Below are 12,156 nucleotides of genomic sequence, written 5' to 3' on the forward strand. Positions count from 1 at the left end.
AGTAATATTTGATAACAAATGTAGGTCTTGTTTGCATTTAGTAACTTCAATCAAATTTAATTGTAATGGTCATAAAAACTCAGCAAGACCCAGGACTAGGTGGAGGGATTATATCTCCAACCTAGCATGGGAACGCCTCGGGATTTCCCAGTCGGAGCTGGTTAATGTGGCTCGTAAAAGGGAAGTTTGGGGTCCCCTGCTGGAGCTGCTACCCCCGCGACCCAATACTGGATAAGCGGACGAAGATGGATGGATGGATAAAAACTCAGCAAAAAAAGAAACGCCCCTTTTTCAGGACACTGTATTTTAAAGATACTTTTGTAAAAATCAAAATAACTTTAGAGATCTTCATTGTAAAGGGTTTAAACAATGTTTTCCATGCTTTTTCAATGAACCATAAACAATTAATGAACATGCACCTGTTGAACGGTCGAAAAGACCATAACAGCTTAAGGGCGGTAGGCAATTAAGGTCACAGTTAAAAGAAAATTAGGAAAGTAAAGAGACCTTTCTACTGACTCTGAAAAACACAAAAAGAAAGACGCCCAGGGTCCCTGCTAATCTGCGTGAACGTGTCTTAGGCATGGTGCAGGGAGGCATGAGGACAGCAGATGTGGCCAGGGCAATACACTGCAATGTCCCTACTGTGATACGCCTAAGACAGCGCTACAGGGAGACAGGAAGCACAGCTGATCGTCCTCAGGACAGGTACTGGATGGCAACAACAACCGCAAGAATTGGCCAGTCTGGTGCAGTACATGAGGAAGAGATGCACTGCAGTACTTAATGCAGCTGGTGGCCACACCAGATACTGAGGGCTACTTTTGATTTTGACAAATATTTACACTAAGTACTAAATTATTAAAACATAGAAAATGTTCATCTTTTGTTTCACTAAAATAAAGTAAAAAGCATTTGCATATTGTTCATGTCAAAGCAGAAAATTATAATATTGTACTGTTTGCCCCAGTGTGCAATATGCTAATGTGATTTGTATTACTATGTGTTATGAGTTTAGCTTTTATAGCTATGGTTGTTAAAAGCCTATTACATAAATAGCTGTTTCTCCATCCATTTTCGGCCGCTTATCTGTCGCAGTGGCAGCCAGCTAAGCAAGATAGTCCAAACATCCCTCTCCCCAGTTTCCAGCTAATCCTGAGGGATCCCAACACATTTCCTAAACTAGATGAGATATATAATCTCTCCAGCGTGCTATGGGTCTACCCTGGGCTCTCTCACCATTTGGATGTGCCCGGAAAACCTCCAACAAAAAGGCGCCAAAAATGAACAAGAATCCAAGATACTTGAACTCTTTCACTTGACACAGACACAGATCACCTGTAATTGATCTGCCTGTTTTACACTCTTTGACCAACAGGTGGTATTGTGAGCAAATGAAGCCTCGAGAAATGACCCCTTTTGCGAACCTCTTTGCTGGAAAGCTGCAATGCTTCATGAGGCTTCATCTCGCCATCACTAATTAAAACTACCAAAAATATGAAAATTAGAGAAAATAATGCAAAAACTAGAACCGTTTAACTTAAATTGAGGCCAATTAAACAAACGGCAAATAAAGACTTAACATAACTGACCTAACAAAAGAGCAAAGGGAAGGTTTACATGGAGAGAGGCCAGCCTACACATACATAAACAATTAACTCTTATACTACAAATTAACCTTAAAATAATCAAATATTCAAATATCGAAAGTATTTGTAAAAGTAATCTTACTATCAAACAAAAACAACAAAACTTAAAGTTCCCAAATAGTTGGATTTAACATGGACCCTAATGTCAGACACAATTTGCTTCACAATCAAGATGTAAAAAGACAGAAGAAGGACAGATTACTAAAACATCACTGATCTCATCACAAAGTCGCCCTCCGATGGACACCAACAGGGAGGCGAAATAGGGGCAGACCTTGATGCTGAGCTGAAGGAGATGGGTCTCATGTGACCGGGCCAAGCTGTGGCCAAAGATAGCCGCCAGTGGCAGAAGACCGTTGCAGCCTTTAGTCCTAACTGGGCTTAAGAGTAATAAGTAAAATACATTCACCCAGAAATTATTTGAAGAAATAAATAATAAGGCACCAAATACAGTAATGAAAAGCAAATTAATAAGAAATAAAATGATAAAACAGACAATTACTCTCAAATATCTTCAGGAGGTTAATAAGTGTAACTGTAGAATTGCATTTTGAGATTCCCACGTTTTACAAAAATCTCAATGTCACCTACCGACATTGTGCTGGAAATGAATTGAACATGATTTATTTAGATTTGAGACATATGGACACTGGATACCTGACTTGAGTGAGAAACTATAGCCAGCAGCATTCTGCATCTGTTTTCACTCCAATTTCTCTTCTAATGTCCCTGATACCTGAACCCAGAGGGCTTTAAGGCACGTCACACCTGACAGAAGACCCATTTGTGTTGAGCTGGAGATTTACTGGCAATCTGGTTTAAGTGCCACACTCAAGGGCATGATGGCACAGAATACAACATGGGATTTTGACTCTCAGGTTTCCAGTTTATTTCCATGATCAGAGTGATATATTGCTGCTTTGCTGGTTCGTTTGTAAATTTGTCATTTGTAATAGGGAGAATGGACAACAAGCCTGCATGCCCGGGCAGGAATCTACAGCCTGATTGGTCTGTCTGTCTCATACACAAGTGTCTTATATGGTGATAAAAGTATATACAAAGTGAGAAAGTGTGTTTGCTGACACGAGTCTAGTTACTTCACAAACAAATATTTGACATAACTGAATGTTATTATTAACATCAATACCTGCACAATCCTTTTATTAAGCTTGCTTTGTCATCAGCTGTACCAGTCTGTTTCCTGCCACTGGAGATTATAAAATTGATCCATCGTGACTGGCACTTTGAGGACACATTTGTCAAACTCTGCACGTTTTCTCTTTGGATTTAGTGTGTGTACATTTGTGTTTGCGTCTGACAAAGAGAACCTGAATGCAGAAATTAGGGTTACCAATAGCATTGCTCAGGTATTGTGTATCAGCTTACTGCTTTGAGCACAGCTACACCGGGTTTATCTCAACGTCTGACATCAACTACATCTTTTCCAGCTTTACTGCTCTTTGATCTCTTTTGGTCTGTAACCCATTATAAGCCTGTCCTGTCATCTACCTACAGATAAGAAAATGCCCCTTCAGCAGACTCTTGCAGCTGGATGCTGTTTGGTAAAATACAAATAGTATGCCTCTAACATCTGTCAAGAGTCAGATTTAACCCAGAATGTGAAAATAAGCTTTTCCAGGCAAGTCTTCCAGAATGGCTGTGTTGAGATTTGAGGCTCACAGTGAGATAACTAGACCACAGCCCACAGCCATGTACACAGCCAGCAGACACTATGCTAAGCTTGGCTTAGCATAAAGACTGGAAACACCTAGCCTCTAATGCTGTCTTCTTAAAACATATCAAACCACATGTAAAAACGATAAGTTGTGGTTATACAGGGGTTTGTGTTGCAATAGAAGAAATTGTTCTATCATATACATAACTCCAGTAATATATGTTAATTAGTGAAATTTAGAAGTGCTTGTAGGCAGATCTTTTAACCTTTGGACAAAGAAAGGCTAGCTATGTATATGGTGGAACCATTTCCTAAACCCCTGTTAAACCACAACTTTTTACATTTCGGTTAAAACAAACATAATGTGTTGATTAGTGAGTTTTACAGGCTAGATTTCCCCCTTGCCTCTATTATTTATGCTAAGCTATGCTAATTGCTCAAGGCTCTAACTACAGGGTCTGCCCATTGGTCCGAAGGCCCATTATTCCAAAAGTCTAATAGTTTGTAAAAATGTCCTATTGGACCGAAATTCCATACGGCGGCCTGTTCTCCCGAAAACAGAAGTCGACTGCTCCGAAAATAAACACTCAGTGTGGAGTTCAGTGACTGCCGGCCCTACTACTTTTCAGACTCGTTAACATATTGCTCAATTTAACAGATAACTTATAAATCATAACGTAAATCATAACGTATGACTTTGTATGACTCCTAAAAAAAAACCTTTTCATTTCGGCTGATATTTAACTTTAACAGCTATTCTGTGAACTAAGTTAAATAAACAAAAGTGGGCTTTTGTTTTTGGGATAACGTGATAAATTATTCCTTTGAGACATACATTTATACAGTTCCAGATAGATTAAAAAGGACTAATCACTTTTTGTTTTTGTAATTCTTATTAAAGATAATTGGGCTTAAGTGCTTAACTTTAGTGTGCTTTCTTCACACGTTAATCAGCTGTGGTGAGTTCTTGTGGAAAACTTGAAAATACACTATTCATCTACACATCTCCAAGAGTTAAAAAAGAGCATTTCTGCTTCACGTCTGATTGCCCTGCCTATCATTAAGTGCAATGGAAAAGTCACAATTTGCTGCATTCACATGGCTTTCATTTTAGTTTAGCTTAAACTACATTAATAAGGTTGATTTCTGTCCCACAGGGCAACCTGACTGCTTCTGGAAATATTCAGCAGAGGTAGGAGTTCTAAAAGCATCAGTTTGTATAAGTCACCCTGCCAGGACTGCTGTTCACTCTCAGATAATGAAAATATAGTGAGTGTCTGTCTAAACCTGAAAAGCTCCTTGTAAAGTGAACCTGTATGCCATTCATTATTCATTGTGATCAAGCGTTGCCATGACTCTCTGTCCACTTGGGAGGACCTTAGACTTTGGCACTACTCCTTGTGAGTGTTTGTTTCTGCTGCCAACTGTTTGTCTGATGGCCTGAAAAACAGAGGCCGGACTCAGAGATGCATAGTGTTTGTTAAGACACACATGATAAGAAAATTAAAAAAATGACTGACACTCTTCCAAAGTGTTAACATTTGCAAAATTGTACTGACTGTGTTGGATATGAATATAATCACTGCTGTGGATAAAAAGCTTGGAGAAACTGTGTAAAAGGAAACATTGTAAATGCTTGGATATCAGTAAATGCCATTTTGATAATTGAAATGGAAAATAACAGCTTTCAATGCTGAACTGACATTCAGTATTTGTCTTGTCTATCTCCGGGAAGAAAGTTATGAAAGAGTTTAGCAGGCTCACTGAAAAAGGTGGACTCCAGTGATGAATGTAAAACAAGACTAAGAGTATACGCTAAACTAGCTGCTGTGTGAGACTGTACTTAGGCACAGTGCTAACATGCTCACAATGATAATGCTTGACATTCAGAAGGTGTGTACCAATGTACAGCAGAGGCTGATGGTAATGTAATTTGCAGGGGAGATTGAGAGGGACATGAATGTCTGTACCAAATTCCATAGCACTAATAACTGTTGAGATATTTTGTTAACATGCTGATGTTCAGCAGTTATATTTACCATGGTGGCCGTCTTGGTTTAGCATGTTAGCAATGTATTTTACGGTTTTGGAATTCAACTGTTCATTTGAGGAGTAAGAATGTCTTATTTCTTCTTTCAAAAGTTGCATAGTTTTGTTTTAAAGTCAGTGATCTTATCAGTTCTTGGACCAGTATGTCCTCCACACACTGGAGCTTCAGTCACTGGTTGATAGGGAGCTTTAAAGAGAAGAACATATACATCTCTGTGTTTGGCTCACAGTGTGTGGCCTGACTCCCAGCTGCTCAAAATTACTTTAATCCAACAATAAAGTTGGCTATGTTCAGCTGACTTGCAGTTGAACAGCTGGTCTTTGTTTACGTTGTCATTACTGAAAAGATCCAGACCTTCGTAAAAGGTGCAGTGTAAGTAGTTTAATTCCAGTGGTGTAATTTTGTCCAACATTAGCAGGCAGACAAAAGACATAATTTACTTCATCTAGGGACTGTTTTGTCTTTCAAACATAGAATAATGTAATGTGGTGGTTGAGGTTTTTAATATTGTTACAGTTCCACAATTGAAGATTTAGCTTGGCTCGTTTGTGATAGAATTTCAGGCTTTTCCATTTCCTCTCTGTTTTCAGTGGCTATAAAACCAGTCATCCTTCTCCCCTGCCTTTGGCAGGTGCAGTATATCCCCCAGTTTCCATTTATAATCAGTGTCTGGTCTCACTTTTCCTTCCTCAAACACAATGAAGCGCATCTCTATATTTCTCACTCTGATCTCAGTGCCCTAATTTCTTCTCTTCCTTCTCTGTTGTTTCTCCAACTCTGACTCTGAAGGAGCAGGGTGGCAGTTTTTTTATCTTCTTTGTCAGTCCAGAGTTTAAGTGACTGACTGAACACGTTTTGTGAGTTTCCAAAGTAAAAGACAATACGCAATGGTTCATCTTGTGATTCTCAAAAATTCTAACTCCTTAAGAAAAACAATTTATTGTGAAAGTGAAAGGTTTTACATCCTACGTGTTACGTATTAGCATTTGTTTTTTTACTTTATGAAAATGTTTAGCCATGCGAGCAATATCTCAATAACTATCAGATGGATTACCATGAAATTTTGTATACAGTCATGGTCCGGAGATGACAAACCCTACTGACTTTGGTGAAACTTCTCAGAATCCCATGAAATGTGGTACTATTTTAACTGTATGTCCGGGCTATGTGATTGTGGTGTTGTATTTACCTTTTTCATTGTCAAATCCGTCTATTATTGTCAAATCGGTTTCAATCACTGGAATGGAACATTCAGAAGTGCCACTTAACAATGATTTTATATGTTTTGACATTCTTGTCAAAAAAAGGTAAACAATGATACCGCATCAGTAATTACTCATAATTCCAATTAGTTTGTGCAGTGCATTGGTGTTTTTGCAGCATCAGCCATTGTCATTTGAGTTTGGGTTACTTTTGTGTGTAAATTGATACAAATGATATGTTTTTTACACAGTGTCAGCCCTTTACTTGTGTCAAGCTGTAAATAGAGACTCTCTGGCAGTTGCAAGGGCTTTCATCTCCTGCAGAAAACAGTCCTTGTGACAAGTTTTTCAGAGGTTTCAGTCTCTCAGTGGTCTGTCTGTGAGTGTGTTGTTATCTGAAGCCACCACTGCCTCCCACTGACAATGCAGGACAGTCATCACCAGGCAGCTCCTTTCTTGAGGTCAGCTGTGTGACATCTGGCAGGACACAGAGTGATACTGTTCGATAGCAGGCCTCATGTGAATCATGTTTGTGTATTCAACTATCACAAGCCACAGATGAGAGGATGTGCCTGATTGTATCACTTTGGTAGGACAAATCCACCAAAGGTTTTCAGCTAGTGATGACATGTGCAGGGCTATCAAAAGGTTTGATGTACAGTATCTTAACAAATATACTTTCTTGCAGAGAGTCGGATTAGAAGCTTAAGGTTGGAAGCGGAATTGGCCATTACATTACATTATGCAAGTTTGCCAGATCGGGTAGCGGATCTGTAGTTTGAAAGAGACCATAGACTGTATAATATTAATGGACAAAGCATCCGGTCCGGCGAAGTGCTGCAAATACGAAAGTGCCTTAAACCTGCATTCTATCTGAATTCCAGTAGGGGCCGACACGTGCGGTTGCAAAAGGAGGTCGGTTTCTGTAGAAGTCTATGAGAAAGTGACCCATTTCTCACTTGATTTTCTCAGTAAATATTTTCATAATGAGTTTATGGTCTCAATCGCTAGTTTTAAGTATTCTGCAATACAGAATGATGTTAATTTTTTGAATTATGGTCTCGTTGATTTTAAAATTGGCAATAAAGCAGGGGGTGTTTAGGGCGTGGCTATGATGTGATTGCCAGTGAAAGTGTGTAACCTAACGTAGAGTGTAAGGGCTCCTCCCTCACTCCTCCCTCTCGTCTAAAAAAATGATTATGTTGCCCTTGCAGTGAATTGCTTGGTACACAGGAGAGGTGGCCCTGGCTGCTTGGTTTCAATGGTTTTGCAGCGTTACTCCAGCTCTCCACTGTGCCTTTCCTGCCAGTCTCCCAGCTTCCTGTTGCTGTACAGGGGAAGCCGCCACGGCTGCGAGAAAGGTGTGAGAAAGCATTTTTTGGCAAATAAATCCCTTTTGGGGTTTGTTGTAATGTTCTTATTACCACTTTAATATGTTGATTTGTCACCCTGCCCAAGCTCTAAGGAGGCTATGGGGCAACAAGGGCTACAGCAGGGATGTAGCGGAGATGTTGGAGGAGAAAGCTGCCTTGCAGAGCATTCACAGCCACTTAGTGATGGAGCTGATTCAAAACCAAGCACTCCGCTGGCAGTTCGTCACCATCATCATTATCTCCGTCACAATGCAGTTCTGTGGAATCATCAGCGTGAGTGATATACTCTGAACACTCCTTTGCACAAGAGTAGTAACACTGGGATACAGTACATTCCTTTGCATAATCTGACATTTCAGCCCTTTTTGAGTAATTTAAGTATAGAGTGCAGAATCAATGATTAACATTAGGCCTGTATGTCCCAAACATGAGAATTTGTGATTGCATTGGTAAGTTGTGTCTGCCTACCAGCACCTCTTAAGCTCACTTAACAAAAACTGAAATGTAAAAAGGACAATAACAGAGGGTTTATGTGCTAGACTATGTTGCTCTGAGCAGTTGCCAGGCAACCTGACTCCAGGAAATTACTAGTCCCAGCCAAGTCTGCCACCAGAGATGGGAAGTAACGAAGTACAAATACTTCGTTACTGTACTCAAGTAGATTTTTCAGATATTTTTACTTTACTATTTATTTTTGTGCTGACTTTTTACTTTTACTCCTTACATTTTTAACACGAATATCGGTATTTCTACTCCTTACAATTTACAAAATTGGCTCGTTACTTTAGTTTCAAATAATTTCAGTGGAGTTACCGTTATTATTTTTCATGTCATCAATACCGAATTCAATCTAATTTGATGGGAATATACATTGTTATAATGTGCTGCAAGTTGTGCCAACCAAAACACCACAAACTGCTGGCTTTCAAGAATTCACCAGCGAATTTGAAAAACACATAGAGGTAAATGCATCTTTTTGTTGTTATCAAAAGCTATTTGTTGTTTGTTTCAGTAACTTTATTAAGTTTACGTTAATGGTCAGTTACATTTGTTCTCCTGCTAGCAATGATGATGCCTTGGTTCGCTAGCATTTAGTTAAGTAACCCAAGTAACGTTAAGGTTAGCGAGCGTTCAGTTTATTTGAAAATAATCTAATACTAGCTGATACAATATCTGCATACAGCTTTATATTAAAAACAAATTCAGTAACTTCATTAAGTGTAACAGTGCTGTAGTAATGTTAACGTTACTCAAGGCCGTTCTTGTTTTCGAGACCACTTAAGTTAACGACGTTACTTGGTCTTGCCTCAAATCGACTTTATTTTGGGCTAATGTTAACGTTAATGTCTCAAACCTCTCAGATGTAAGTCAGAGGACTCGTGTTTGAATTCTCACAGAATCACAATTGAATTCATATCTTGCTACTTAAACAGAATCTTATTAACCTGGAGTCCCAGTCTCTGTCACAATAATCATATGTGATGTTTTAAGTAGGCATGAGCGAGTACAGCATTATCTGTATCTGTATCTGTTAACCATATGAATTATCTGTATCTGTACTCGGACTGGGCGGGGCCTAACCCGGAAGTGGGCGGGATTTAACCCGGAAGTGGGTCAGGTTGTCTTGAAATGGGTGGGGCTTTAACCGGTATGTTATTTTAAGCATGCAATTGATATGGGTTGATCAGAAATTGTTATATTTATTGCTGATTAGAAAACTATTTACATGACAGCATCAGCATTGAGCTTCAGATCAATGGTTTTGATCACAATAACAAACAAACTATATACAGAACAAGTTTTGCAACAATGAATACAATGTAATAAAATGTAAATGAACAAGAGTTTTCATACTCAACATAACTTTCTTTTTTTAACTTATTTTTTTTATGATCAGTGTGATTTTTTTTTTTTTTTTTTTTGGTTCTTTTTTTAATTTCCACACCAGGTGTGTGTGTGTGTGTGTGTGTGTGTGTGTGTGTGTGTATGTGTGTGTGTGTGAGTGAGTAAGAGAGAGACAGAGAGAGAGAAAGAGAAAGAAAGAGAGAGAGGGGGGCGGGGGGGACTGTGTTCTACGGATCAAATAGTCCGATGCTGTTTTTCAGATCTGTTTAGAGCCAGCTGACGGTTTAAAAAAGAAAAAAAATCTCCGACAGGCAGAGACGCAACGCGAGTCGCATTTTACCAAGCACCACGTCTGAACAAACCCCACGTTTACCAGAACTCTACTGGTTAATAAGTAAGTACTACAAACCGAAGTAAAAAACAAACCTGAAGCTGAAGAAACCCTCAACGTTAACGGAAAAGACCCGCGAACCTGAGTGACTGAGGGAGAGACAGAGACAGAGACAGAGAGAGTTGTTCTGTGTGAGTGAGCAGAGCGGGACACAGCAACACAATAAATCTGTATGTGTGTAGGGGAGGGGCGCTGTGACGACTAGCCTATCACAGAACGCAGACACAGTCAACTGCCCAAAGAGGATTTTTATTCAATCCGAGCACAGATATTGACTCGTATTACTCGTATAATACTCGTACTCGGCAAAAGTGCTTTATCCGTACCGGATACTTGTTTCAGCCGAGTATCCGGCTCAACTCTAGTTTTAAGCCTATTGGCAGACATCCATTTAAAATGTAGGCAATGGCATATAAAGAGCCTTTTTTTCATGTCCACTGAAGTTTCTCAGCTTGCACTCTAGTAACATGTGTGTGGTCCAGGTAGCTTTGCATAAAAAATGTTTGTCATTCGCAAGGCTACTTTTACTTTTATACTTTAAGTAAATTTCCAAGCCTGTACTTTGTTACTTTTACTTGAGTAAAGAAGTTAAATCAGTACTTCTACTTTTACCAGAGTATTTTTTAACACAAGTATCTGTACTTCTACTTGAGTACGGGAAGTGAGTTTTGCCATTTCTGTCTGCCACATAAACCTCCGTAAAACGGTGAATTTCCTTTTTTTCTGGTTTGTGTACGAATTAAACAAACTAAATATGTTAATTAATGAGCAGTGGTGAGCTGAGTTTATTACCCTATAAGGACAGAGCCCTTCAGCTGTTTTCTCCTGTTTCCAGTCTTTATGCTAAGATAAGCTAACCTGCTGCCTTATACTGTACAGGTAAACTTACCACTCAGCTAAGTGAGAGTATTAGGGGCTGGTATGCAGGGTTCAAAATTAAGTTTTTGTCCACCAGCCAAATGGCTAGTGAATGTTAAAATTTTACTTTTTTGGCTGGTGAGTCAAGCAAATCTACCAGCCACTTGCATATTTTACTAGCATTTGGCTGGTAAATGGTGCTAATGTTGAACCCTGCTGGTATGTACATGTGTTGAAGGGGAGTACAAGGACGGCTGGTGTCCGGCCGATTGTGGCATGGATGTTGTCGGTACACGATCCATTCTGCCTGCACGATCCGTTCTGCACATGCGCAAAATGTTCGCGCATGCGCGGTTGTACGAGGATTTACGACACTGCATGATCTGTTCCACGCTTCCGGTCGACAGCCAAGCTAACGTTAGTTTAGCTAACAGCTAATTCGGCTAACCGCTAGCTGATTGTAGCGGTCTGCCGTTAGCCTCCACAGGCAAGCTAACGTTAGTTTAGCTAACAGCTAATTCGGCTAACTGCTAGCTGAGACAGCATGTAATAACTTTAAAAGACCCTCAAAATAAAACTTGAAAATAAACGTTGACATATATAACAAACACCTAACATATATAACAGCTGTTATGTCAGTTCTACTTTACTTGTGCTCATTTAAAATACAATCACTCAATACTTGTCTTTATTGTTATTACTGTGAAGTCTTAATTTAGCTGTAGCCTGCTTTTCCCATTACATTTGAGTTAACGTTATTTTATTAGACTGAATCTAGCTGTCAGCTAGCGGTTAGCCGAATTAGCTGTTAGTTAAACTAACGTTAGCTTCCCGGTGGAGGCTAGCCATAGGCTAGCGTGGAACAGATCGTGCAGGTCGTATCCTCGGTAAAACAGTATTATCTTGCGCATGTGCAGAACGGATCGTGCAGGCAGAACAGATCGTGTACCGACAGATGTATTAAAAGAACTGGATACAGTGTTCGGCGGGAAGCCCCGTACGTTCCAATGAGAGTGCTCAAAAGCGCATAAAGCAAACATGGAGCTCGGCTCTTCCGCATTGTTGGCCCATAACACTGGTTGGCTCACAATGGGCATGCGCACTAGCAACAAT

At 39.7% G+C, this 12,156-nt stretch overlaps 1 protein-coding gene across 1 annotated transcript in view; it reads left to right on the forward strand.

Annotated features, from left to right (window-relative positions):
• Positions 1 to 583: 583 nt before the first annotated feature.
• The window catches only part of slc2a11l (solute carrier family 2 member 11, like), a 15,463-nt gene continuing 3,890 nt past the window's right edge, over positions 584 to 12,156 (forward strand). Inside the window, 5 exon segments of the mRNA XM_036006255.1 lie at positions 584 to 708; positions 7,791 to 7,883; positions 7,885 to 7,937; positions 8,035 to 8,222; positions 10,774 to 10,801. Coding sequence (XP_035862148.1) covers positions 584 to 708; positions 7,791 to 7,883; positions 7,885 to 7,937; positions 8,035 to 8,222; positions 10,774 to 10,801 — 487 coding nt within the window.

Source organism: Sander lucioperca, chromosome 1 (genome assembly GCF_008315115.2).
Source record: "Sander lucioperca isolate FBNREF2018 chromosome 1, SLUC_FBN_1.2, whole genome shotgun sequence".
NCBI lineage: Eukaryota > Metazoa > Chordata > Actinopteri > Perciformes > Percidae > Sander > Sander lucioperca.